Source organism: Miscanthus floridulus, chromosome 3, assembly GCF_019320115.1.
Source record: "Miscanthus floridulus cultivar M001 chromosome 3, ASM1932011v1, whole genome shotgun sequence".
Lineage (NCBI taxonomy): Eukaryota > Viridiplantae > Streptophyta > Magnoliopsida > Poales > Poaceae > Miscanthus > Miscanthus floridulus.
In genome coordinates, this window is record NC_089582.1 from 34,144,631 (window position 1) to 34,171,164 (window position 26,534).

General features: G+C 49.8%; 1 protein-coding gene and 1 pseudogene across 1 annotated transcript; both read left to right on the top strand.

Moving 5' to 3' along the window:
• Window positions 1-8,977: 8,977 nt before the first annotated feature.
• Window positions 8,978-23,149, top strand: LOC136543499 (uncharacterized). The gene is made up of 2 exons (XM_066535928.1): window positions 8,978-9,805; window positions 23,039-23,149. The coding sequence occupies exons 1-2, from the start codon at window positions 8,978-8,980 to the stop codon at window positions 23,147-23,149; spliced, it is 939 nt and encodes a 312-aa protein (XP_066392025.1).
• A 464-nt stretch (window positions 23,150-23,613) lies between these two features.
• On the top strand, window positions 23,614-24,327 carry LOC136547622 (uncharacterized; annotated as a pseudogene).
• Window positions 24,328-26,534: the final 2,207 nt, after the last annotated feature.

Sequence of the window (26,534 nt, forward strand, 5' to 3'; positions counted from 1 at the left end):
GAGAGTACATCCCCGGTGTCGGAGAAAGTCCAGGGGAAGAGGGCAGTGGCAGATGAGCCGGCCCAGAAGAAGAGAAAGACGACGGGTGCCGCTCCCCTCAAGCCGGGCGACATCTCGCTTGGCGGTGACCATACCACTCGGACACGAAGTACCGCGATGTTCGAGTGGTCGGATGACGATGAAGTTCCAGTTGCTCCTCCACTGAGCACGACGGCGCCTCCACGTAGCACGCACGTAGAGGAACAATCGAGGGGAGGGGAGGAAATCCCCCAACAGCAAGCGACGAGAGCCCCCGAGCAGCAGGCAAAGGGAGTCCCCGAGCAGCAGGCAAGGGGAGTCCCAGAGCGGCGAGCGGAGGAAGTCCCTGAGTAGCAGGCGAGGGGAGCCCTGGAGCAGTGGGCGGAGGGAGTCCTCGAACAACAGGTGAGGGGAGCTCCAGAGCGGCAGGCGGAGGGAGTCCCCGAGCAGCAGACAAGGGGAGCCCCAGAGCGGTGGGTGGAGGAGAGGCCGATGGCGGAGACCGTGGGACCTCAACCCCAAGAAGCAGGCATCGACCCCAAGGCCGTGACTAGGGGCTCAGGTAGGCAACGCCGGTTTAGAAAAATCTACCGAAAAGCCCTACGTAAGTACCCTTGTCTTGGAGTTATTTGGTTATCGTATCGTTATCCTTTTTGTTTTTTTGGCGATTGACTAGCTGATTTGATGTAGAGCGAGGCGTGTAGAGGATCTGACCCCACCCATCCAGGCTGATGAGCAGCCGGGGGCTGGTCCCGAGGCGGAGGAATGCTGGCGGCTCCCGTCTCGAAGTCCCCGGGTGCCCGGCAGTCGGTGGAAGAGTCAACCGCCGTTGCTGATGGACTTGGTGGCAGCGAGAGGTTGGCGTCGACGGTAGACGGATCGGCGACGGTGCCTGGGGCAACGGCGGAAGCCGCCGGGTCTTCAGCAACGAATGCAGGAGATGCCAATGCCACACCTGAGTCTAGGGCAGCGAAGCCAGTGGCGCTCGAGGAGCAAACAGTGCCTCCCAAAGCATCACAGGGGGCGGTTGGACCCGTTGTCCGGCCACAGAGCCCTCTGGTGGTGCCTCCAGCCATGGTGAAGGAGGACGAGGTGGAAGAGATCGATCATGAAGAATCTTGACCCCAAGCTGTCCGAATCCTCCGTAGACGCGGCGATGAGGTGGTGGTTGTTGAGGAGGAGGACACCGCCAGGGAGCTGTGGAGACTGGAGTCCACCCTTGCCGGATTGATGAAACAAATCAAGGTTAGTACTGCACCTGTAATGTTCATCTTTGACATTGGAGATTGTTCTTGTTCATAATCTTGGTGTTTTTGCAGGGGATAACCCAGACTGCCGAGCAGCAGCGCCAGCTGATAAAGAGGATGGAGCCCCTCACCGAGGAAAATGAAAAACTCAAAGAGGCGATGAACCTTATGGAGAGAAACATCCATAGGGCCCAGCGCGAGCGAGACCTTGCTGAGTCCAATGCGCGTGACGTAGAGTACCAGAAGGGCATCCTATCCAAGCAGCTGGCGACCATCTTCGAGTAGCTGCATGGCAAGTCTGAGCAGCTGGCCACTGTCTCCGAGCAGCGGTTGAGTGCTTCCGAGCAGCTAGAGCGGAAGTCCGAGCAGCTCAGGGACGTATCTGAGCAGAAAGCAGGTATGCATATCGGCGAATGTGTTTTGTATTGCTAAACAGCCATATTTTTTGTGATGACTGTTGCGCTTGTAGAGCAAGATGCAGAGCTCGGCCAGCTGTGCTAGGCTATCGAGCAACTCCGAGAGGAGAAGGCGAAGGAGTCAGGGCAAGTAGACAAACTAGCCAAGGAGCTAAAATATGAGTACTTCCTGGTTGGAGTTACTGTTGAAGTAGTTTTCTTTGCTTAACGGAACCTTGTAATGCTTGCAGATTACCGTCATAGGGTCAAGGCATAGTTTGATGTGCTGGTGCAGGAGGCCAGGACCTAAAGGGATAAGTTCGACGCTACAGTCACCGGAGTCAAACCGGTGCTCGACTGCGTCGACGTAGAGGCGGCTCCTCAGCCCGATGGTAGGCCGCCATGTTCGGACACCATCATCGAGAGGTGCAAGGCGGCGTGGGAGAACTTTAGAAGCTTCAACCGTGATGCCATTGTTACCGCCGTTACTCATGCCCTTGCGGTGGTCCGGTCCCACTATCCAGCCATTGACCTTCAGGCGATAGGGGATGGATTCACCAAAGGGATGGGCGAGGCAGAGCACCAACAGCTGGAGGATGAGGTGGAGGACGCGGCGAAGAAGCTGGCTGATGACATCGACCTATTTCGGCGAGACGGACGGCGATGGCGAAGCTCGGTGACCTGCTTGGAGAGTTGTGTTGTATTGACTGGAGAGAGTAGTTAGAATGCGTAAGGGCGCAAACAGACATTTATGTATATGTATAAATGTTGATATGTGCATGTTTATGAAGTTTGCTGATATTGTGGTGAAAAAATCGTTGCAGTATTAACCCTAACACAATTATACGTAGTATAAGTAGCGTCCGAGCAGTTAGTTCGTTACTGAACTCTTTGGACTTAGCTAGCCCATAGTCCATAACATCTAGCGTGGAGCCCGTGCACATGTAGGAGGAACAGGTGTGATCAAGGAACCGTAGCCGACCACCCATAACGCAGAGCGTGGAGCCCGTAGCACGTGTAGGGAGAGATCGGAGACTGGGTCTTCTCGATAGAGAACAGAGCGAAACATGTGTTGCTCAACGGTTGGTGAAATAACTTGCAGATAACGTAGTATAAGTGGCGTCCGAGCAGTTAGTTCTTCATTGAGCTCTCGGCCTTGGCTAGCCCATAGTCCATAATGTTGAGCGCGGAGCCCGTGCACCTATAGGAGTAACAGGCCTGACCAAGGAACCACAGCCTACCAATTATAACGCAGAGCGCAGAGCCCGTAGCACGTGTAGGGTGAGATCAGAGACTGGGTCTTCTCCATAGAGCACAGAACAGAACATGTGCTGCTCGGTGGTTGGCGAAACATGTCGGAGATATGGAGAAACGCGGCGGTGTGTTTACGGCGATTTCATATTGGAGTTTGTTATGGAGTAGCTTAGAGCTCGACGACCGTAAGTCGATTCTGTCCAAGTCACGTAGGCGATAAGACCCTAGTCGGGTAACCTCTTTGACGACATAAGGCCCTTCCTAGGGCGAGGAGAGCTTGTGCATCCCTTCGGTTTTTTATTTTCTACGGAGAATGAGGTCACTGAGAGCAAATGAACGACCTTTGATGTTACGGTTGTAGTATCTCCGCAAGCCTTCTAGATATTTGGCTGTGCGGACATAGGTGATCAGGTATTCCTCCTCGGCCCTATCGACGTCCTCTATCCGAACAGCTATGGCTTGCTCTTCATTGTACTGTTCCACCCTAGGTGCTCGGAAGGCAATGTCCGCTGGTAGTATGGCTTCTGAGCCGTAGACCAAGAAATATGGAGACACACCGGTGCTGTGACTAGCTTGAGTGCATAGTCCCTAGACCACAGCTGGTAGCTCTTTGAGCCATCTGCCCGGATGCTTTTCTTCTTTCTGATATATCCTCTTCTTGAGGGCATCAAGGATCATGCCGTTCGCCCGTTCGACCTGGTCGTTGGCTCTGGGATGGGCAACGAAAACGTATTTGACGGAGATGCATCGGTCTTCGCAGAAGTCCCAAAAATGATGACCAGTAAATGTGGTTCCGAGGTAGGTGATAATGCTGTTCGGGAGACCGAATCTGTGGATGATATCTTTGAAGAGCTCGACTACTTTCTTTGCAGTAGCCGAGCGGTTTATACTTGATCCACTTGGAGAACTTGTCGATGGCAACATATACGTACCGGAAACCACCTGGCGCTGGCTTGAAAGGCCCGATCATACCCAGTCCCCAGCATGAGAAGGGCTAGGAGGCTGGGATGGTCTGCAGTTCTTGTGCCGGCACATGTATTTGCTTGGCGAAAAATTAGCATCCTTCACAACGTCGGATGAGGTCTTCTGCATCGGAGATGGCCGTGGGCCATTAAAAACTAGCTTGGAAAGCTTTGCCAACCAAATTTCTCGAGGCCACATGGTTGCCGCAGGAACCAGAGTGAATTTCGAGAAGTAGCTTCACTCCCTCTTCTTGGGTGATGCATTTCTGCAGTATCCCTTCCTTGGCACTTTTCCTCATCAAGTTGCCATCCACCAGATATAATGTTTGCTTCGATGGATTAGGCGTTCAGTTTTAGTCTTGTCAGTGGGTACTTTGGCGCTAGTGAGGTACTTGATGAACTGTTCCCTCTAATCAGCGGCCGGCTAAGGTACTGTAAGTACTAGCTGCTCAGAGGGGGGAATTTCCTTAATTTCCTTCTCTTCCTTAACGGATGGCGCCAAAAGATCTTGAACGAAGACCCCCGGTGGAATCGCGGTGCGAGAGGAGCCTAACTTGGATTGGTGGTCGGCGAGCTGATTTTGATTTCGTACCACGTGGTGGTACTCGATACCGTAGAATTTCCCTTCAAGCTTCCTGATTTCGGTGCAATATGCATCCATCTTGTCACTAGAGCAGGACCAGTCTTTGTTGAGCTGGTGATGACCAGTGCGGAGTCCCCGTACACCATGAGGCATTTGACGCCAAGCTCAACGGCTATACAGAGTCCGTGGAGACATGCTTCATATTCGGTGACGTTGTTGGAGGCCGGAAAATGTATCCGGAGAATGTATCGGAGCTTATCCTTGGTCGGTGTGATGTACAGGATGCCCGCACCAGCATCATTGATGTTGAGAGTGCCATCAAAGTACATCACCCAGTGCTCGGGGCAAGTAGCGGTGATGGGCTTTTGAATCTCGGTCCACTCAGCGACGAAATCAGCGAGTGCCTGAGACTTGATGGTAGGCCTGCTTCTAAATTCGATGGAGTAAGTGCCGAGCTCGATAGCCCACTTGATGATGTCACTGTTGGCCTCTTTGTTGTGGAGAATATCCCCCAGAGGGAACTCGGTGACCACGGCAATCTTGTAATACTCGAAGTAATGGAGGAGCTTGCATGACGTGATCAGAATAGCATATAGCAGTTTCTGAACTTGAGGATAACGAGTTTTGGGCTCGTTAAGGACCTCGCTGATGAAGTAGACCGGACGTTGCACCTTATAGGCATTCCCGACCTCCTCACGTTCGACGATGATAGCTGTGCTAACGACACGAGCAGTGGCGGTGATGTAGATCAAGAGAGTTTCATCTGGCCGTGGCGCCATCATGATTGGAGGCTTTGTTAGGAACAACTTGAGCTGCTCGAAAGCTGTGTCTGCCTCCTCCAACCAGGAAAAGCGCTCGGAGGCCTTGAGGAGTTTGAAGAAAGGTAGTCCCTTTTTGCCGAGGCGCGATATGAAGCGGCTTAGAGCAGCCATGCAGCCTGTACGCTTCTGTATATCCTTAACACATGTTGGTCGTTTCATGTTGGTGATGGCAGAGACCTTGTCGGGGTTGGGTTCGATGCCACATGCGCTGATGATGTAGCCCAGGAGTATACCGGATGGAACTCCAAAGATGCACTTTGAAGGGTTCAGCTTCCATCGGTACCTTTTTAGGTTGGCGAACGTTTCCTCGAGGTCGGCGATAAGATTGTCGGTGGTCTTAGACTTGACGACCACATCATCGATGTAAGCTTCGACGTTGCGGCCGATCTATTGATCGAGGCACATCTGGATGGCCCTTTGATAGGTCACCCTAGCGTTCTTGAGCCCGAAGGGCGTGATGAACGACATCTTGATCTGGTCTTCTTCCTTGAGGGAGATCTGGTGATAACCAGAGTAACAGTCGAGGAAGGAGAGCAGTTCGCAGTCGGCGGTGGAGTCTACAACCTCATCTATCCAAGGTAGACCGAAGGGGTCTTTAGGACAGTGTTTGTTAAGATCAGTGTAATCAACGCACATTCTCCATTCTTTATTCTTTTTTTGAACGAGAACAGGGTTTGCTAACCACTCTGGATGATACACTTCTTTTATGAATCCGACAGCTAGGAGCCATTTTATTTCTACCCTAATAGCCTCCTTCTTGTCTGGCGTGAATCGACGGAGTTTCTGCTTGATCGGTTGGGCGGTCGGTGAGACATTCAAGGTGTTACCCCCGGCATGTCTGCAGGTTTCCAAGCAAACACGTCGACATTGGCACATAGGAAGGAGACGAGCACGCTTTCCTATTTGGCGGTCGTTGAGTGCCCGCATCCTTGTTGAAGTGCACCTCAGCTTCCTCGGCATTGGTGTACTGGTTGGCGGTCGTGATCATCTCGCCAATCCCTGTGGGCGGCTTGCGGTTGAACTTGGAGCGAAGCTCACGGTGATGGAGTCCTCGGATGAAGGCGGTAATGACCTTAGCTTCCGTGATGTTAGGAATAGAATTCCTCATCTCAGAAAAGTGTCTGATGTAGCTACGGAGGAGCTCGGACAGCTTCTGGTAGATGCGGTTGAGATCATGCTTGGTGCCCGGCCGAGTACATGTAACCATATAATTGTCGGTGAGGACTTTTTTTAGCTCTTCCTAGGATCCGATGGAATCTGGGGCGAGGCTTGTGAACCAGCTCATGGCGGTTGGCGTTAGCATGATGGGAAGATAGTTTGGCATGACACTGGTATCTCCTTCGGCGGCAAGGACAGCAGTGGCGTAAGCCTGTAGCCACTGTGTTGGGTTCATCCTTCCCTCGTAGGGCTCGACCCTAGTGATTTTGAAACCTCGGCGCCACTGAAGTGTTCAAAGCGCCCTTGTGAATGATGGGGGCCCTTCGGGGTTGTCAGCGCCGTCATCTGCAGCATTGCTAGCATTGAGCGGCTCGAGAGCTGAGTCCAGGTTACCGTACTCTTGCTCATACTCCTGGCGGTGGCGTACTTCTTCTTCATGGTGACCGAAGTGGCGTTCGTCGATACGTCGTCGCCCATCTCGGAGATTGTTGAGGTGCACTCGGAAGTCCTGGTCGACCTCCTGGTCGTGTTGGTGGTGATGTTCCATGCGGTTGCCCCTAGCTCCGCCCTGGAGGGGTTGCCTGCCGTTGCGGTGCTGGTCGGTGAAGCGACTTGGGTGGCGATCGGATCTTGGCGCGGCTGATCGGTGAATCGAGCTTGTAGAGTATGAAGGCCTCTGATCCTGGCGGATCTCGTTGACCTGGCAGTGCGTTGCTTTCAGCATGCGGCGACCTTGGTGACCTCAGGTGTCTACGGGTGCTGGGCGAGCTCGTTGGGGGCCACGGCCAGGTTGGCGCTTGGGGTCTTATAGACGTCGTGGTCGTCAACACGGACAAATTCATCATCGAGGTTGCGTTGGAGTTGGCGTGGTCTTCCTTGCAAGTCAAGCTACTGCTCGGCCATCGCAAGGGCAGCCTCGTTTGCTCGGTGCTGTGCACGGTTGACGTTTCGGCTCTCGCGAGCGGCGCGTTCCTCCTCTGTTTCGCCGTTCCGAGGGGGGCTGTCGATGCTGACGTTGAAGATTGCGCCGCCACAGAAAGGAGGGAGAGGAAGTAGTTCGGTGGTGGCGACGGTCTCCGTAGAGCCCTAGGACTCGGAGTCTGGATTCTCCTCTAGGATGTTTTGGAGGGATGCTCCGGGGCGTCGACCGACGTGCAGCATGTTGACGGCCGGTGGAGGCTGGTCGATGATCTAGTTGGCGGGAGGATGGACATCTCTAACCTGGTCGGCGAACTTGCCCCTTAGGCCATCTCGGTAAGCGGCGGCGATGTTGGTGAACCCAAAGGGTAGGGCCATAACCCCTGGAGTTTCCTGAGCTGCCCCCGATAGATCTGGATCGGAGGGTGGTCGGCGCTGAACCAAAGTGTCCAGAGCCGATTCAGCGATGGAGAGGCAATCGACGAGCTTCAGACCAACCTGATCGATGGATGCGATCAGATTGTCATTGTTGATCTGCCTCCTCTGGTAGTGAGGAAGTGGGCAGCGAGTTGTCGATGAAGGCGACCTCGGAGGTGGTTCTGAGATCAGATCTGCAGTCGCAGGTGCTGGGATGATTGGCGCATAATCAATCTGCACCGGCTCGATGAGCTCTCCGACTCCATCAGCATTGATGACCCACGAGATCGATCTGACCATGAAGATCTGGTCGGGCTGTGGGAGGGACGAAGAGCCTGCGGAACGTACCATCTTGTTCGATATAGAAACAGCACGCACACCCCTACCTGGCGCGCCAATTGTCGATAGAATATCGTCGGCAGTCCTCCGAGGGGTATCCCACAAAGGTAGATTGATTGGTAGAGAGGCATGTAATCAAGAACAAGAAGGCAACAGAGACACATGAGTTAGACAGGTTCAGGCCGTCAGTATGACGTAATACCCTACTCCTGTGATCTGTTGGTGTGTATTGGCTATCATATGATATTGCGTGAGTTTGGAGGGGGTCCCTGCCTGCCTTATATAGTCCGAGGGGCAGGGTTACAAGTTGGATAGATCTGTGAGATAACCGGAAAGTAATAACAGATTACATGAATCATGGGATCATACGTATCCTAACAAAACTCGTAGCATCTTAAGGATATCTTCCTAGTATCTTGCAGGAGGCTTCATCTCATGGGCTGGGCCACCCCTGGGGACGCAGCCCATGAGGTCTGCCGTGGGTATCCGGTGTCGTACCCCTCACAATGTGTTACAACATAGTACACTTTTATAACATTTTGCTTGTAACATTAATTTTGTGCTACTATAATTATTGCCAGTAACATATTTTTATAAAAAAAAGTGTTGTGTTACAACCGAAGTCTGTAACACACTATTTGGTGTTACTATGAAATTTCACTAGAACACATTGATGAATATGTTACAAGAAAGTGATACAATATCCTTGTTTTGTAGTAGTGTGAGTTTAACTATTTATACTGAGCATCTACAAAAGACATCAGTTTTAATATGTACTTTTTATTTCTTACACCACACCATACTTATATGTACATAACTGCAATCAACAGTGGTAATTAAAGGCGCCTAGGGAATCAAGTACACGATGCAGAACATCAAGAAACTCTGGAATGAGTGGGAAATTCAGTTCTTGGTGCTCCTCAGTTTCACATTACAGATTTTCCTCTTTTTTACTGGCAGTCTTCGGCGGCGTAGCACCAACATGTTACTTAATTTCATAATTTGGATGGCTTACCTAGGTGCAGACTTGGTAGCAGTTTATGCCCTTGGCTTTCTTTCAAGACATGAGGATACAACTACTGGAAGTGACACTTTAAGAGGGGTCCATCAATTAGCTTTCTTTTGGGCACCTTTCCTGCTCATACATCTTGGTGGACAAGACACAATCACCGCTTTTGCCATTGAGGACAACTTTTTATGGTTGAGACATTTGCTGAATTTGATTGTTCAAGTTACCCTTGCCATCTATGTATTTTGGAAGTCCATTGATCAATACAGTCATCAACTTACAGCTTCAGGTATTTTTGTCTCTGTTACTGGAATCATCAAGTATGGGGAAAGGACAATGGCCTTAATGTATGGGAACCTAAGAAACATGGGTGGTGCTCTTCAGAAAAACAAAAACACGAGTGGCTCCAATACTAATGAAGATGATGGCTCTCATATCACTGAAAATGTGGAAGTGGTTCCAAGACTAGAGCGGGCTGATGATGTTGATTATCTTGGCATTGTTTCTTTTGCTTTGCAATCAGCTCCAGGTGTCCGAGAACTCTTTGCAGGACACACCTTGCACCAAATGGAAGATTACCAAAGGAGTGTACTAACATCATCTAGAATTTGCAAGGCCCACATGCCCAAGTTATTGGAGGTTGAACTTGACCTAATGTACGATGATCTCTTCACCAAGGCTCAGGTGATTCGTACAAAAGGTGGCATCGTACTTCGAAGCTTGTCTCAAATTTCTATGGTATCGCTTTTGTGCTCTTCCTTGTAAGCGACCATCATATATGGATACAGCAGGGCCGATCTTGCAATCACATACTTGTTATTTTCCGGAACCTTTTTCCTGGAAGCTTGTGCAGTATTTTTGTTAGTGATGTCCCATGGACTTGGTCATGGTTGAAGGCTCGAAGGTGCGCTGTGGGCTCGCTCATGTATGCACATCCCTCCTCTCCAGCTGTATCAGGCAGTCTGAGGGGAGGACGCTGTGGTCAAATTCCATGGGGCAGTACAACTTTCTGAGCTATGTGGGTTGCGAGAAGTCGAGGCTGTCCAAGCTAGTGAAGAGGGTAGCGAGGATGACGGCAGTCCTAGTCGGAGCCAATGAAGGAAAAAAGCCATTGCTGTGGCTGAGCAAGCTGTTGGATACTGAACATGTCAAGGTGGACAAGACGACAATGGAGTCTATCATACAGGCAGTGTATAGATCACACAGAGATCACCCGATCAGTCTAGTGGATGCCGAATGGCCTAACATAGGCCCCTATCTCAAATATCTGCTGCCCGACTTTGGAGCCAGTCTAGGTTATGGCATTGTGTGCTTTCACATATTCACGGAGGTATACTTACAGCACACTTTCATAGATGATATCAGTCACTTGGTAACTGCATGCCGCAATCTGTCCAACTACATGCTCTACCTTGTGGTAACACGACCTGAAATGCTGCCTGTTAGTGGCACCACCGGACCTACCATAAAATTGTTTCTTGACAAGATCGCTCAAGAAGATTGGCACACATGGGACCATTTCACCATATTGTGGAGAGCCAGAGATATTCTGCGACGCTTGGGTTTATCATCCGAACCTCCGGCATGCAGAGAAACGCTGGAGTTAATGAGCGTCTAGACAAAGCTGCTCGTTTACTCCGCCGGCAAGTCGCGAGCAGCAGTGCATGCGACGTCGCTAAGCATAGGAGGGGAGCTCATCACCTTTGCTTGGTTGCTCATGGCGCACAAGCATTGACGTCTGGCTACTGGCATCGTCGTCGAGAGATAACACCTGCCGATTGGCCGAAAGGCCTTCCGTCTAGCCGAAAGGTCTTTCGGCCGTGTTGACGGCATTTCGTCGGAAGGGTGCAGAAACCATTTCGCTCAGCATGACACTTTCATTTTGACTTGGTATGCGCGTGTTGTGTAGGTAATCCCTTTTCGTCTTCGTGCTACGAAAAGGCAGAGGTGGCCAGAACAATAGAGGCAAAGCGGTTCCTTTGGCGGGGCCCCCTTGTGCCAGCTGTAAAGCAGAAGGGACCAGGCGAGGAAGGCGCTTACTGGGGGAGGCCAAAGGCGGAATGGACCCGAAACGCCCGACGATTTGGAATAGGCTTTAGGATCTGGGTAGTTGGAGGGGCATTTCTGTCCTTGTAAAAGATACAGATATGTATAAATTGAGCTCCAGGAGAGCTGGGTAGGGGAGAGAAATGAAACCCTAATTCCTTGAGTCATTTGTAAGTGCTTTTCGTTCTTCTTGTTCCTTTCGTTCGGTTACTTTGGTGCATTCGGTAACTTGAGCGACAACCCAACATTCGAAGGCTAAGGCCTAGAACAACACTGGTGCCCAACGTGGTTGTTGCTCGAGCTTTCCATGGCCGGAAGGAAAGGAGCGAAAACAGGTAACGACAATACGGAGTCATCAATGGCAGCTGCGGTTGCCACCACAGCGAAAACAGCAACCGACTACTGTAGCAACATTGATGATATCAACAGGAGCTGGGGAACCAACCGCCCCGCAAGTGCAAGGTGGCGAAACAAGACCATTCGACAGACAAAAGTGTATGCCAGAAGGACATGCTCGAGAAGTGATCACCGATCAGATCGTGATTGAAGATGAAGATGGCGAAATCTCTGACCAAGCAAGAGACCTGAGAAGGTTAGATATTTATCAGCAATAGATCCTTAAGTTGCAGCACGAAAAGGACCAACTACTAAAGCAAGCTACAGCACGAAAGAGGGCAGAATAGATCCGTTAGGCAATCAGACAGGCCAAAAGCCAGAGAGAAAGGTTGATCAGAGAGATTCAGCCGCTCCAGAGAGCAGGCAGCAAAAGCACAAACCATGTCCGTGAAAGCACTGTCTCCCTGGATATAGGCCTTCTGGACGAAAACGTAGAAATGTATGACCCAACATCACCGCTATCAAAAGAGATGCAGCAGCACCCATGGCCATAGAATTACAAACCCCGCATCCCGCTTTTTGACGGATAGACCAATCCGGGGAAGTTCATAGCAAGCTACAAAACAACAGTCTATTCGGCTAGGGGGATATACAGACTCTGGCGAAATCTCTTATATTGGCGGTCGAAGACATCGCCCATGACTAGTACATGTCATTGAAACCCCTTTCTGTTCACTCATGGCACCAAATCAAAGCAGATCTTCTGGCAACTTTCCAAGGGTACCGGCTAGAGACGAAAACCACAAGGGATCTCATGAATTGCGTTCAGCAAGATGATGAAGCCTTGTCGGACTATCTAAAAAGATTTATCCAGCTCACGGCGCAGGCACCGAATGTGCCAGAAGCAGTAGTAATAGCAGCGGCCATCGAAGGCTTGGCTATGGGGGATTGTGCAGCGCATTTCGTCCGAAAGCCACCGGCCGGCCACAGTAAAAGAACTCTTTGAAGTCATGAACCGTTGTGCAAGATCAGATGATGATTACAAGCGACGAAAGGCAACACGCAGTAATCTAAGGCAGGCATCAATGCAGCCGTTCGACAAACTACCTACAAGAAGATTCAGAATAGTCCATGCCTGATCAGGTTCACTCCCGCCCGTCGCAGACTAAACCCTATTGCGGGGGTTTTGACTTTTCGTCACTTCATGAAGGATGAGATGACAGAAGAAGGAGCGGATGCCAAAAGGTGCCGTGTTGTTTCACATGCAGCGAAAGTGCTAGGCATATCTCCAATGATTGCAAATACAGTAAGATGGCTAGAGAGCTTAAGGAAAAGATGACTCACCAAGAAGTCGGAAGAAGCCGAATTAACTGACGAAAACATCATTAGCCCAAGGGCAGAAGCTGGAGAAGACACACAGAAAACTCCTCTATCCAAAGCAGCACCTGACAGTTGTGTCCATATCGGCACAGACCTATCAGTCGAAGAGAAGCAACAGCTCCTTTCATTCTTACACGAGAACAACAATATTTTCGCTTGGTTAACGAAAGAATCACTCAGAGTCAGCCAATATCCGGCACAACACGGCCTGTATGTGGTGAAAGGGTCCAAGACAGCCGAAGCAGCGAAAGCTAAAGTCCAAAGATTGCCATATGCTGAGATCGTCAGATTCGTTCAGTGCCCGAAATGGTTAGGAAATGCGGTCGCAGTCATATGCATTGATTTCAGAAACTTAAACAAACATTGCCCAAAGGATCTGTAACCCTTCGCCAAGAATTGGCGAGTTGGTGGAAATTGTAGTAGGACACGAGATGATGAGTCGGTTGGATTGTTGCTCTGGTTATCACCAAACCTGATCGGATCCCAAAGACGAAGAAAAAACAAGCTCCATCACCCCAGGCGGCTTGCATCATTATCGCCACATGCCGAAAGGGCTACGAATTGCAGACACCACTTTCTCCAAAAAGACAAATGGCGTTTTTCACATACAGAAGCGGAAGAAACTTTTCGTGTACGCCAACGATATAGTGGTGAAGTCCGATAAGAGAGAAAAACACATTCGAAACTCGCAAGAGCTCCAATGAACTTCCGCAAGATTGATCCCAAGCTCAACCTAGGTAAGTGCATTTTCGGCATCCAGATGGGAAAGCCGAAGGACGGTGGATTTCTACCAGGGGTGTTGAAGCAAATCCAAACAAAATAACAGCAACAACACCAGTACAAAGGAAGCTTCAATCACAATGATATGAACCTTTCGTCCTGGCAGAAATGCTAAAGCTAGAAACCTTTGGGCTGGTGAACAACCAAGGGGCCGAAACAACACACACACGGAACGTAGACAATCTGCTTCGCTTATATCTACAGCCAGCATAACTCATATCACCTAGCGGGTAGTAATGCATTTTTTGTTTAAATTTCGCTTTCCGCAAAAATTAAGGGGAATCGTACTCATCTTCCTTTCACAAGAAACCTTTGCAGAAGGGTATTTCAAGATATATAAGTGAAGTCAAGCACCAAACGTCGAAAAAAGAAGCTTAGCCATGACCAAAGCTTGGATATTGGCAGTAGCACCTGCAGGTAAAAGGTCGTTGCATAGTCAATCTATTCGTAGGAGATCTCAAGCAGACTTCGCAACCTCGAAAGCCTAAGGGCTAGTTTACACTTCGTCCCTCTGAAAATGTGTGAGGGCGAAGAAATGAAAGCCTAAGGGCTAATTTACACTTCATCCCTCAGAAAATGCGTGAGGGCAAAGAAAGGAAAGCCTAAGGGCTAATTTACACTTCGTCCCTCCGAAAATGCGTGAGGGCAAATAAACGAAAAGTTAAGGGCTAATTTACACTTTGTCCCTCACCGAAAAGGTTGGGGGACGGCGCCGTTTTTCTCTAAGTTACGCCAAAGGGCTGGCACTGAAGTCCTATCACGCGTGTTTCGCCATCCCTCGCCAAAAAGGTTGGGGGACGGCGCCGATGGCCTCTTTCGTCATTGGTTTCATTAAGCCGAGTGAAAGGTAGGTTGAAAGCTTTTGAGCTTTCCTGAGCAAACCGGGTGAAAACCGATGGCCTCATTCGCCATTGGTTTCATCGAGCTGGGTGAAAGGTAGGTCAAAAGCTTTTGAGCTTTCCTAAGCAAACCGGGTGAAAACCAACGGCCTCTTTCGCCATTGTTTCGTCGAGCCGGCTGAAAGGTAGGTGTAAAGCTTTTGAGCTTTCCCGACCAAACCGAGCGAAAACCAACAACCTCTTTCGCCGTTGGTTTCGTCGAGCTGGGTGAAGGGTAGGTCAAAAGCTTTTGAGCTTTCCTGAGCAAACCGGGTGAAAACCAACGGCCTCTTTTGCCATTGGTTTCATCGAGCCAGGTCAAAGGTAGGTCAAAAGCTTTTGAGCTTTCCTAAGCAAACCGGGTGAAAACCAACGGCCTCTTTCGCCATTGGTTTCGTCGAGCCGGATGAAAGGTAGGTTGAAAGCTTTTGAGCTTTCCTGAGCAAACCAGGTGAAAACCAACAACCTCTTTTGCCATTGGTTTCGTCGAGCTGGGTGAAAGGTAGGTCGAAAGCTTTTGAGCATTCTTGAGCAAACCGGGTGAAAACCAATGGCTTCTTTCACCATTGGTTTCGTCAACAAGCCTTTTGTCCTTAGCGGGCAAAATGTTGGCTGATTAGTAAGAAAAGGTTGGGGGACAACGCCGTTTTTCTCTAAGTTGCGCCGAAGGGCTAGCATAGAAACCCTATCGCGCGCGTTTCGCCACCCCCCGCCGAAAAGGTTGGGGGCGGCACTGTTCTTCTCTAAGTCACGCTAAAGGGTTGGCAATGAAACCTATCGCGCGCGCTTCGCCACCCCCGCCGAAAAGATTGGGGGCGGCACTGTTCTTCACTAAGTCGCGCTAAAGGGTTGGCAATGAAACCTATCGCGCGCGTTTCGCCACCCCCCCCCACCCAAAAAGGTTGGGGCGGCACTATCCTTCACTAAGTCGCGTTGAAGGGTTGGCAACAAAACTGTATCGCCCGTGTATCGTCATCCCTAGCCGAAAAGGTTGGGGGACGACACCGTTTTGTTTCAATCACGCCGAAGGGTGGGCACTGAAACCCTATCGCGCATGTTTCAACATCCCTCGCTGAAAAGGTTGAGGGACGGCACCGTTTTTCTCTAAGTTGCACCGGAGGGCTGGCACTAAAGCCCTATCGCGTGCATTTCACCATCACTCGCCAAAAAGGTTGGGGACGGCGCAGTTCTTCTCTAAGTTGCGCCGAGGGGTTGGCATCGAAGCCCTATCACGCGCATTTCGCCATCCCTCACTGAAAAGGTTGGGGCACGGCGCCGTTCTTCTCTAAGTTGCACCGAGGGGCTAGCACCAAAGCCCTATCATGTGTGTTTCGCTATCCCTTGTCGAAAAGGTTGGGGGACGGCACCGTTTTTCTCTAAGTTGCACCGAGGGGCTGGCACCGAAGCCCTATCGCGTGCGTTTCGCCATCCCTCGTCGAAAAGATTGGGGGACGGCGTCGTTTTTCTCTAAGTTGCACCGGAGGGCTAGCACTAAAGCCCTATCGCGCGTGTTTCGCCATCCCTCACCGAAAAGGTTGGGGGACGGCGCCGTTCTTGTCTAAGTTGCGCGGAGGGGCTGGCATCGAAGCCCTATTACGCGCATTTCGCCATCCCTCGCTGAAAAGGTTAGGAGACGACGCCTTTCTTCTCTAAGTTGTGCCGAGGGGCTGGCAGCGAAGCCCTATCACACGTGTTTCGCCATCCCTCGCCAAAAAGGTTGGGGGACGGTGCCGTTCTTCTCTAAGTTGCGTTGAGGGGCTGGCATTGAAGCCCTATCACGCGCATTTCACCATCCCTCACCAGAAAGGTTGGGGGACAACACCGTTCTTCTCTAAGTTGCACTGAGGGGCTGGGACCAAAGCCCTATCGCGCACGCTTCGCCATCCCTCGCTGAAAAGGTTGGGGGACAGCGCCGTTTTTCTCTAAGTTGAGCCGAAGGGCTGGCACTGAAACCCTATCACACGCTTTTCGCCACCCCCACCGAAAAGGTTGGGGCGGCACTATTCTTCACTAAGTCACGCTAAAGGGTTGGCAACAAAACCCTATCGCGTGTGTATCGCCATGCCTAGTCGAAAAGGTTAGGGGATGGCATCGCTTTGTTCCAAATTGCACTCAAGGGCTAGCATCGAAGCCCTTTCGCGCGTATCGCCACCCTTCATCGAAAAGGTTGGGGGCGGTGCCGTTCTTCGCTAAGTCATGCTGAAGGGCTGGCAACGAAACCCTATCACGCGTGTTTCGCCACCCCTCACCGTTAAGGGTCGGTGGATGGCATCACTTTTCACTAAATACCGCCAAGGGTCTAGCAGTGAAGCCTGCCAATATTCTAGTTTTCATCCATCCCTTTCGAAAAAATAGCATCAATTCTTTTAAGTTCAATCCTAAAACCATTCGTTAAAAACTAAATACAAAAAACTCCAACATGGAGGCTTCGGTTCAGTAGCAGAGTCAACGAATACCTTATCATTACCAAAAGCATTTGGCCTTTCACACACTTTTGTTGGGCCTTTATACCCTTCAAGGTCAACTATGCCTTCAAACTTGGTGCGGATGCACAACAGCTTTCGACCAAGGGCTATCCATTCTTCAATCAGATCCATGCTAATTTGCCATTGGCAAGTAAGGGTGAAAGCTTCCCCCGCTCCTCACTTCGCCTGGTTGAGTCTGCCTCATATGGCCAAGGCTGCAGCACAAACTTGTCACCAGGAGGCCAAAACCACGGACGTCCCAAACTATCCGAAGCTATGTACCCCTTGTTCACATATTCTTGAAAATGTGAATGATTAACTCGAGGCAGCACAAGAATGTCCCAAACTTGTTCTGACATTTCAAACTCATTTGGATTGTTGGTTGAACGCCAACGGAACGCCCAGCAGTACTGTCATGGCAACCGTGTCGGTTTCGGCATGAAGATCCAAAAGCTCTACTGCTGGACGAAACCGAAGTCTATGACGAATGACCTTTCGTCCTATTAGTCCTCCGGTCCAAAGACCCTGAGTTGTTATCATTCTCGCTTGATGAATCGAAGGATGAATACGTCTCTACCGAGCAAGCCATCTAAAGAGACGGCAAAATCGCAAATGCAACAAGAAAGAAAAACACAATAAACTGTAAAGGAAACGCAAAAAAGCAACAAAGATAAGAAGAACAAATTACCAAAGCCAAAAACGAAACCTGAAACCACCAAGGAGTTGTGAAACGTCACCCGAAAGCGCAGAAAGCTACGAGCGATCATCTAACTGTTGAAACGCCAAGAGGCAACAAGCACACCCGAAAGGATTGCGTATATATCGGTCAGGCGTGTGTTTCGCAACTCAGGGGGACGGCGTTGTAGGCCGAAACATGATAAAGAAACGGTGCCCCTTCGACGCAAGCGATGAATGGAGGCGCCGAGGGGCTACTGTTGGGGGATGCCCCGATGTTTTGGTCCCCCTATTTCCCTTTATCTATCAACCTTATTTCACCAACGATTGCCGAAAGGCCCGCTGGAGCTACCGGGTTGGCCGAAAGGCCTTTCGTCTAGCCAAAAGGTCTTTCGGCCATCACCTTTCGGCATTAGAGTCTGGCTGTCGACATGGTTATCAAGGCATAATGCCTATCGATTGGCCAAAAGGCCTTTCGTCCAGCCAAAAGGTCTTTCGGCCATTGCTTATCGGCATTGACGTCTAGCTACCGGCTTGGTCGTCGGGAGATAATGCCTACCGGTTGGCCGTAAGGACTTTCGTCCAGCCAAAAGGTCTTTCGGCCATCGCTTATCGGCATTGACGTCTAGCTACCGGCATGGTCATCGGGAGATAACGCCTGCCGGTTGGCCAAAAGGCCTTCCGTCTAGCCGAAAGGTCTTTCGGTCGTGTTGATGGCATTTCGTCGGAAGGGTGCAAAAGCCCTTTTGCTTAGCATGACACTTTCATTTCGACTTGGTATGCGCGTGTTGTGCAGTTAATCCCTTTTCATCTTTGTGCTACGAAAAGGCGGAGGCGGCTAGAACAATAGAGGCAAAGCGGTTCCTTTGGCGGGCCCCCCTTGTGCCAGCTATAAAGCTGAAGGGGCCAAGCGAGGAAGGCGCTTACTGGGGGAGGCCAAAGGCGGAATGGACCATAAACGCCCCGACGATTTGGAATATGCCTTAGGATTTGGGTAGTTGGAGGGGCATTTCTGTCCTTGTAAAAGATACGGATATATATAAATTAAGTTCTAGGAGCGTTGGGTAGGGGAGAGGAATGAAACCCTAATTCCTTGAGTCATTTGTAAGTGCTTTTCGTTCTTCCTGTTCCTTTCGTTCGGTTACGTTGGTGCTTTCGGTTACTTGAGCGATAACCCAATGTTCGAAGGCTAATGCCTAGAATAACAATATGCTTTGTGCTAGTTTTCAATTATTAAATGTATTTTAAAAATTCCATCACATGTCTTGTATAAAAGATGGCGTTAGTAGTTAGAAAATAAAAAGGAGGCGGAACCAGTGATGACACGGAGGACGCATTAAAAAAATAATATGAACACAGGGGAAATATAGATGAATCAGTAATTATTGCGCATAGGAGCAAACAAATACTACTAATACTGATAGCATGGCCTTATGGTAGATAATAATTTGGACATCGATGAGGATGATAACCAGTACTCCCTCCATCCTAAAATAAGTGTACATCTCGTTTTCTCGAGGAGTCAAACATTTTTTAAGTTTGACCAATTATATAAAAATCTTATCGATGTTTATATCTATAAATAAGTATATCATGAAAGTATATTTCAATTTTAATATAATGATACTTATTACACAAAATAAATATGAATACTTTTCTATATAAGCTGGTTAAATTTATAAGTATTTGACTCCTCGAGAAACGAGACGAGCACTTATTTTGGGACGAAGAGAGTTTATGACAAGACAAATTTTAGGTAATGCAATGCTAGGTAACTACTCTTAGCTTAGCAACCGAATATATGTTATAAGGGGCCTTAATTTCCGTAGCCTTTTTCCTGGAAGTTTGTGCAGTATTTTTGTTACTGATGTCGCCATGGACTTGGTCATGGTTGAAGGCTCGAAGGTGCTGTGGGCTCGCTCATGTATGCACATCCCTCCTCTGAGGGCAGGACGCTGTGGTCAAATTCCAGGGGGGCAGTACAACTTTCTGAGCTATATGGGCTAGGCTGTCCAAGATAGTGAAGAGGGTGGCGAGGATGACGGCAAGCCTAGTCGGAGCCAATGAAGGAAAACAGCCATTGCTGTGGCTAAGCAAGCTGTTGGATACTGAACATAAGGTGGACAAGATGACAATGAAGTCTATCATACAGACAGTGCATAAATCATATGGAGAAGGCCCGATCAGTCTAGTGGATGCCCAACGCTGGCCTAACATAGGCCCTTTCCTCCAATATCTGCTGCCCGACTTTGTTGCCAGTTTAGGTTATGGCATTGTATGCTTTCATATATTCACAGACAGGGGCGGAGCTTCCCATATGGCAACATACCTCAATTTTTCTGGAACTCATACCCCCCAAATCACTCCCTCAGCCATGAATGCTTGAAAGAGTTCGTGAACTGCTGTTCTGTTGCCCTGAAGGAGGAGAACAATACGTCAAAACTGAACCGGCATCTGTATTTCATATGTGGGCTGCAGGCTTGTGGGCTTATGTGGCCTGAGTAGGGGCCCAATTAAGATGGCGTCCAGGCACCCACAAGCTACGACGGAGAGCAGATCAAGAGTCCCGATTTCAGGGAAAAAAAAAAAGAAGCAGTTCGAAACGTTTCGTATACCCGGCCATCGCATCGTCCTAGCCCTAGCTTTTGCCTTCCTCGATCAATCGGCCTCCGCCGTCCTGGCCTCCTGCACTGCGCGTCCTGCTCCTTGGCCGATTGCCTAAACATGGATCCAAAAGGAAAAGGCAACGACAATGCCAAAAGGCTCAAAACAAAAGGTACATAATGTACTATAATTAATTGGAATTTCAGCTCCTAATACACTTCAGTTGAAAGGGCATTTTCAGCAGCGAAGATTATCAAAACTGAATTACACAACAAGATGTCTGATGCTTGGCTTTGTGCTACATTGAGCGAGAGATATTTAAAGGAATTGATCTCGAGAAAATTAAGAAAACATTCCAGAAGAAGAAAGATAGGAAAGTGCAATTACCTAGATCTCCTAGACGCAACTAAAGCTTCATTGTCACTCGGTTTGTCTCTTGATTTCGCTTGCACCTTTTTATTATTCTTCTTTAATGTTAGATTCCTTCTATATAGTATTTATATATTTTTGTTTGTACATTTCATGCTTGTTGAACGAAGATCATTAAATTTTACATGTATATAAAGCAACATTAGTTTTAAATCTTATGCTATCTAAGTAGCTATATATTCTCTAGTTTGGCATCCCGCCACACCTCAATTTAATTCCTTCCTCCGCCACTGTTCACATAGGGACACTTTCACTACAGGAAACTGGGACTTTGCCCAGTGCTGGAATCTTTGCCGAGTGCCAAATATCGGGGACTCGGCAAAGGCCACCTTTGCCGAGTGCCGCACTCGGCGAAACTTGGCACTCGGCAAATAGGTCTTTGCCGAGTGTCTGGCACTCGGCAAAATACGGCACTCGGCAAAGCCAAACTTTGCCCAGTGCCAGACACTCGGCAAAGTTGGGCACTCGGCAAAGAGGCGCCCGGGATAACGGTGCCCGACGCCGGCCTCTTTGCCGAGTGCCTTCTGTTTGGCACTCGGCAAAATATTGGCTTTGCCGAGTGCCTAGGGCTAGCACTCGGCAAAATATTCACTTTGCCGAGTGCCAAACCTTAGCACTCGGCAAAATAATTTTTTTTTTGTTTTTTACCACCAACTTTTTTTCTTAGATTTGTATTTGTACCATGAACAACATGTTCAAATTTGGCACAATTTCATTGCTGTTTGCTATATTTCTTCACTTTATTTCGTTTTCTTGCAATTTTCCGGAAAATGTAGGTTTGAACTGTAGGTGCATCGAATAATAGTTTTGATCCATTCCAAAAATGTTATTCTTGTTTGTTAGTGTCACTTTATGCTAAATCAAGGAACTGTCTCCGAATTTCGATCAACGTGCTCACGGGGCAACGTCGCGAACTTGCGTGCGAGTGGTTATTTAATTCTATAAAATTCAAACGAATCCCAAAAATCATGAAACTTGGCGAGATGTCGTGATATCACATGCATATGCGGTGGTAAAAATTTGAAAACGTTTGGAGGGCGTCATCACGTATGGTGTTCACAAACCAGGACATCATCACATGTGATACGCAAGTTCGCGACGTTGCCCCGTGAGCACGTTGATCGAAATTCAGAGACCGTTCCTTGATTTAGCATAAAGTGACACTAACAAACAAGAATAACATTTTTGGAATGGATCAAAACTATTTTTCGATGCACCTACAGTTCAAACCTACATTTTTCGGAAAATTGCAAGAAAACGAAATAAAGTGAAGAAATATAGCAAACAGCAATGAAATTGTGTCAAATTTGAACATGTTGTTCATGGTACAAATACAAATCTAAGAAAAAAAGTTGGTGGCAAAAAACAAAAAAAAAATTATTTTGCCGAGTGCCAAGGTTTGGCACTCGGCAAAGTGAATATTTTGCCGAGTGCTAGCCCTAGGCACTCGGCAAAGCCAGGACAGGATTTTTTTTTTAATTTTTTATTTCGCCGAGTGCCAGATCGGGGGGCACTCGGCAAAATAGTTTCTTTGCCGAGTGCCCCGGATCTGGCACTCGGCAAAGAGGTTTGAAATATAAAAAAAAACCGGACACAACACACACCACGCACACACTAGACACGTACGTGCGCCGTAGCCGCCCCGCCGCCGCGCCGTAGCCGCTGCGCCGCCGCCGCCGCAGCCGCCGTGCCGCAGCCGCCGGCTCCCCGCGCGCCCGCCCCGCCGATTCCCCGGCCCGCGCGCCTCGGCCCAGCGCCCGCCGCGCCCGCGCGCCTCCGGCCCCGCGCCCGTGCGCCCGCGCGCCCGCTGTAGGAAGGAGGAGGAGGTAGGAGGAAGAGGAGGAAGGAAAGCAGGAAGGAGAAGAAGGGGAGGAGGAAGAAGAAGAAAGAGAAGGGAGGAGAGAAGGAGAAGGGGAGAAGAGGAGAAGAAAGGGGCCGCCTCGGTTCGTCGACCCTCACGCCGTAGTGGTCGTCCCCATTGTCGTCGCCGGGCCTCGGTCTTCGCATTCTCGCTGGCAAGGTATGCCTTAATGTTAGTATTAGTTAGTAAGTAGTAGTGTTAGTAGTAGTAGTTAATTAGTAGTGTTAGTATTAGTTAGTAAGTCGTAGTGACAGTAGTAGTTGTAGTTGTTGTTCATAGTTTTAGTGTTAGTAGTAGTTATTGTTGTATGTATGTGGTTGATGGCCTTCGTGCCTATGTTTGGTATACATGTGGTTGTTGGCCTTCGTGCCAATGTTTTCTGCAGGTTTTGGGAACCTCTCCGTGCAGGGGAGATACTGCCGAAATTTTCAATGGAGTCTAACCATTTGCCTTTTCTTTGCAGGACGAGGATCGTTGGGAGGCACTCGGTGACCCCGATCGTCTGCGTTGGCGTTGCGGTTCTGCCTGCACCGCGTCGCCTCGCCACTGCAGCGACTCGCCACCGCCCCACTAGCCTGACCTCACCGACACCCTAGGTATAACCCATCTTGCATACTTGCATCTCGTGTAACCCCAGTTAGGCGTCTCCCGTCCGAAAGAGATACGGTCGTTGGTATGCAGATCTTTGCATACCAAATTCTGTACCTATTTCGGATTGTCCACGTTTTTTAGACAGCCCGCGGATGCGTAGATGGATTGGTTTCCGTGGCCCGCTCCTGTCCGAGACAGAGTTTCGACACCACCTCCTCGTTGTTCTCCTGATACACAATCTCCCTGCCAGGACGTGTATCGGGAGAACAGCGGGGAGGTGCTGCCGAAATTCTATCTTGGATAGGAGCGGACCATGGAAGCCAACCTCATCTACGCATCCTCGGGTGGGATTAGGACCTATCCTTCACCTATTAGATGTATAGTAGGAACGCCTTGTGGATTTACCTGCAGTTTTTATTACTCGCTTACATATGCATGTGCCAGAGGATGGATAACCGTGAGTGGATGTACACGGGCCACGCAAGTATGACCCCAGAATGGATGACCAAGACCAATGCTTTCCTGGAGCATGCATTTGGTGAGGCTGCTAAAGGGTCAGCCCGGATGCCGTGTCCGTGCAGAAGATGTGGGAACAAGAAAAGAAAAATTAAGAGGCTCGTGGGGGAAGATCTTATCAAGTATGGATTCACGACAAACTATACCCGCTGGATCCACCATGGTGAAGCCGATCGTATTAGAGAGGAGGTGGTGAGACAGCGTCTCGAGGATTATGATGGAGATGGCGGGGTAGCGGACTAGATGGATGACATTCAGCAGGAACAGTTCGGTGAAGGATTGGAGGAGAAGCCAGAGGAAAGCGCAAAGACGTTCTATGATATGCTATCTTCAGCGCAGAAGCCCTTGCACGAAAAGACAACGGTATCGCAGCTGGATGCAATTGGACGCATCATGGGGTTGAAGTCGCAGTTTAGCATGAGTCGGGACAACTTCGATGGTATGTTGGCAGTTTTTGGATCCCTGCTTCCGGAGGATCACATCCTGCCGAAGAACTTGTACGAGTCACAGAAACTTCTTCGTGCACTTAAGATGCCGTATGAGCATATCCATGCTTGTCCGAATGGATGCGTCCTTTTTAGGAAAGATCACGAGGGAGCAACGCACTGTCCAAAGTGCAAATCCTCTAGGTACCTGGAGGTCGACACTAGTGATGGCAAGAAGGAATAGCTGAGTATCCCTACGAAGGTCCTACGGTACCTTCCTTTCATACCGAGGATCCAACGGCTGTACATGACAGAGGAGTCCACGAAACAGATGACATGGCACAAAAATGGCAAAAGGTACAATCCGGACAAGATGGTACACCCATCGGATGGCGACGCCTGGACCCATTTCGATGCCATACATCGTGTTAAAGCTGAGGAGGCTCGCAATGTACGTGTAGCGTTGGCAACAGATGGGTTCAACCCGTATGGATTGTCTGCGGCCCCATACACTTGTTGGCCCGTGTTCGTGATACCCCTGAATCTCCCCCCCCCCCGGTGTCATCTTTCAACCCAAGAACGTATTTTTGTCGCTGATAATTCCTGGACATCCGGGGAACAATATGGGTGTGTTCATGGAGCCTGTGTTCGATGATTTGATCGATGCTTGGGAAAAGGGGGTACTGACATACGACCGAGCTACAAAGAGAAACTTCACAATGCATGTGTGGTACCACTACTCCCTGCATGACTTCCTGGCGTATGGCCTATTCTGCGGGTGGTGTGTTCACGGGAAGTTCCCATGCCCAATATGCAAGGCAGGTGTGAGGTTCACTTGGCTGAAGAGTGGTGGCAAGTTTTCTTCGTTCGACCAACATCGTCAGTTCCTCCCCCTTGACCATCCATTCAGACGAGACATCAAGAACTTCACGAAAGGTGTTGAAGTCACCGATCATGCACCTTAGATGATGACCACTGCCGAGATCCGCGCTGAGATAGAGGCTCTCAAAGTTGATAAAGAGAAAGGTCGTTTTGATGGATATGGTCAGTTCCACATGTGGACTCATAAAATCGGGCTTGACTAGGCTTCCCTATTTCAACGATCTTCTTCTTCCACACAACATTGATTTAATGCACACAGAGAAGAATATCGCCGAGGCGCTTTGGGGAACACTCATGGACACAGAAAAGTCTAAGGACAATGTTAAGGCAAGAGTGGACCTGGCAGCACTATGCGATAGACCAAAGCAAGTGATGAAGACTCCCGCGCCTGGCAAGAAATGGAAAAGGACTTCGGTCGATTTCGTTTTGAAGAAGGACCAAAGGAGGGAAGTATGTCAGTGGGTTCAGTCGTTAATGTTCCCTGATGGGTATGCGGCGAATCTGAGGAGGGGAGTGAACGTGTCCACTTGCCGAGTGTTAGGGGAGTGCCGCCTGCAGATGGGTGGGCCGGCGCACTACCAAGGCAACCGGCCCCTCAGTTCGTACGCCCAGGCCTGGGTACACGCTATGCACTTATTTATTTATTTGTTCTAATGCTCAATTCTCATTACTTCTAATCGTCTTTGTGTTTTCCTCGCAGTCCCAGTCGCATGATGGCTAGGAATGCAACGAGTTCATGGCGTACGCCATGGCACACAAGGGCAAGGCGACAGCCCCGGACACCGTCTACAACCCGGAGGACGGGCCCGAGGCGTACAGCAACATGAGCGTCCACAGCAAGCTCACCGACTACGCCTCGGCGGCCCGCGAGCAGCATGGGGAGGACTTCGACCCCGCCACCCAGCCCCTTGATACCGACCTCGTGATGAGGCTCGGAGGAGGGAAGCAGCACGGCCGGTACTGGATGGCCTCCAACATGGTCGACTCGACCTCTGTGCCCAACCTCGCCCAGATCCGAGCACAGAGCACGAGCTCCTCCGTCCCCATTCGACCTCGGTAGGCGAGCACACTGCAGCAGATGGCGGCACTCCAGGTTAGTTCTATTTCATTCACCGTTCATTACTTTTACACATGTACCTTGCATTTGCATTGTTTAAACGTTGGTGATTGAATATTGCAGGCCACTGTGGAGAGGATGGAGGCCGAGAGGAAGGCCGAGAGGGTCGAGAGGGAGAGGGAGAGGGCCCAGAGGGAGGCCGAGAGGGCCGAGTGGGAGGTCCTGAGGGCCCAGAGGGCGGCCGAGGCGTAGAGGATGCAGGACGTGTTCTCATTCATGTCGAGCCTCGGCACCACTCTCCCGGGTGTGGTGGTGCCCCAGTCGCTGCTCGCTCCAGTTGTGCCTCCTACTCCTCCGGCTCTAGGCACTCCGGTGAGTATATATATATGGTTGATCAAGTCCTTTAGCTTGTGTAGATACTAATGAATTCAATTCTCCTTTGTGCAACAGTCGTCGGGTTCGAACCCGACTCCTTCGCCTCAGCACAC

Coding starts and splice junctions, on each gene's coding strand:
- LOC136543499 (XM_066535928.1), top strand. CDS start 8,978: ATGCAGAACATCAAGAAACTCTGGAATGAGTGGGAAATTCAGTTCTTG. Junction 9,806..23,038: donor ATCTCTTCACCAAGGCTCAG/GTGATTCGTACA, acceptor TTTTCTTTGCAG/GACGAGGATCGTTGGGAGGC.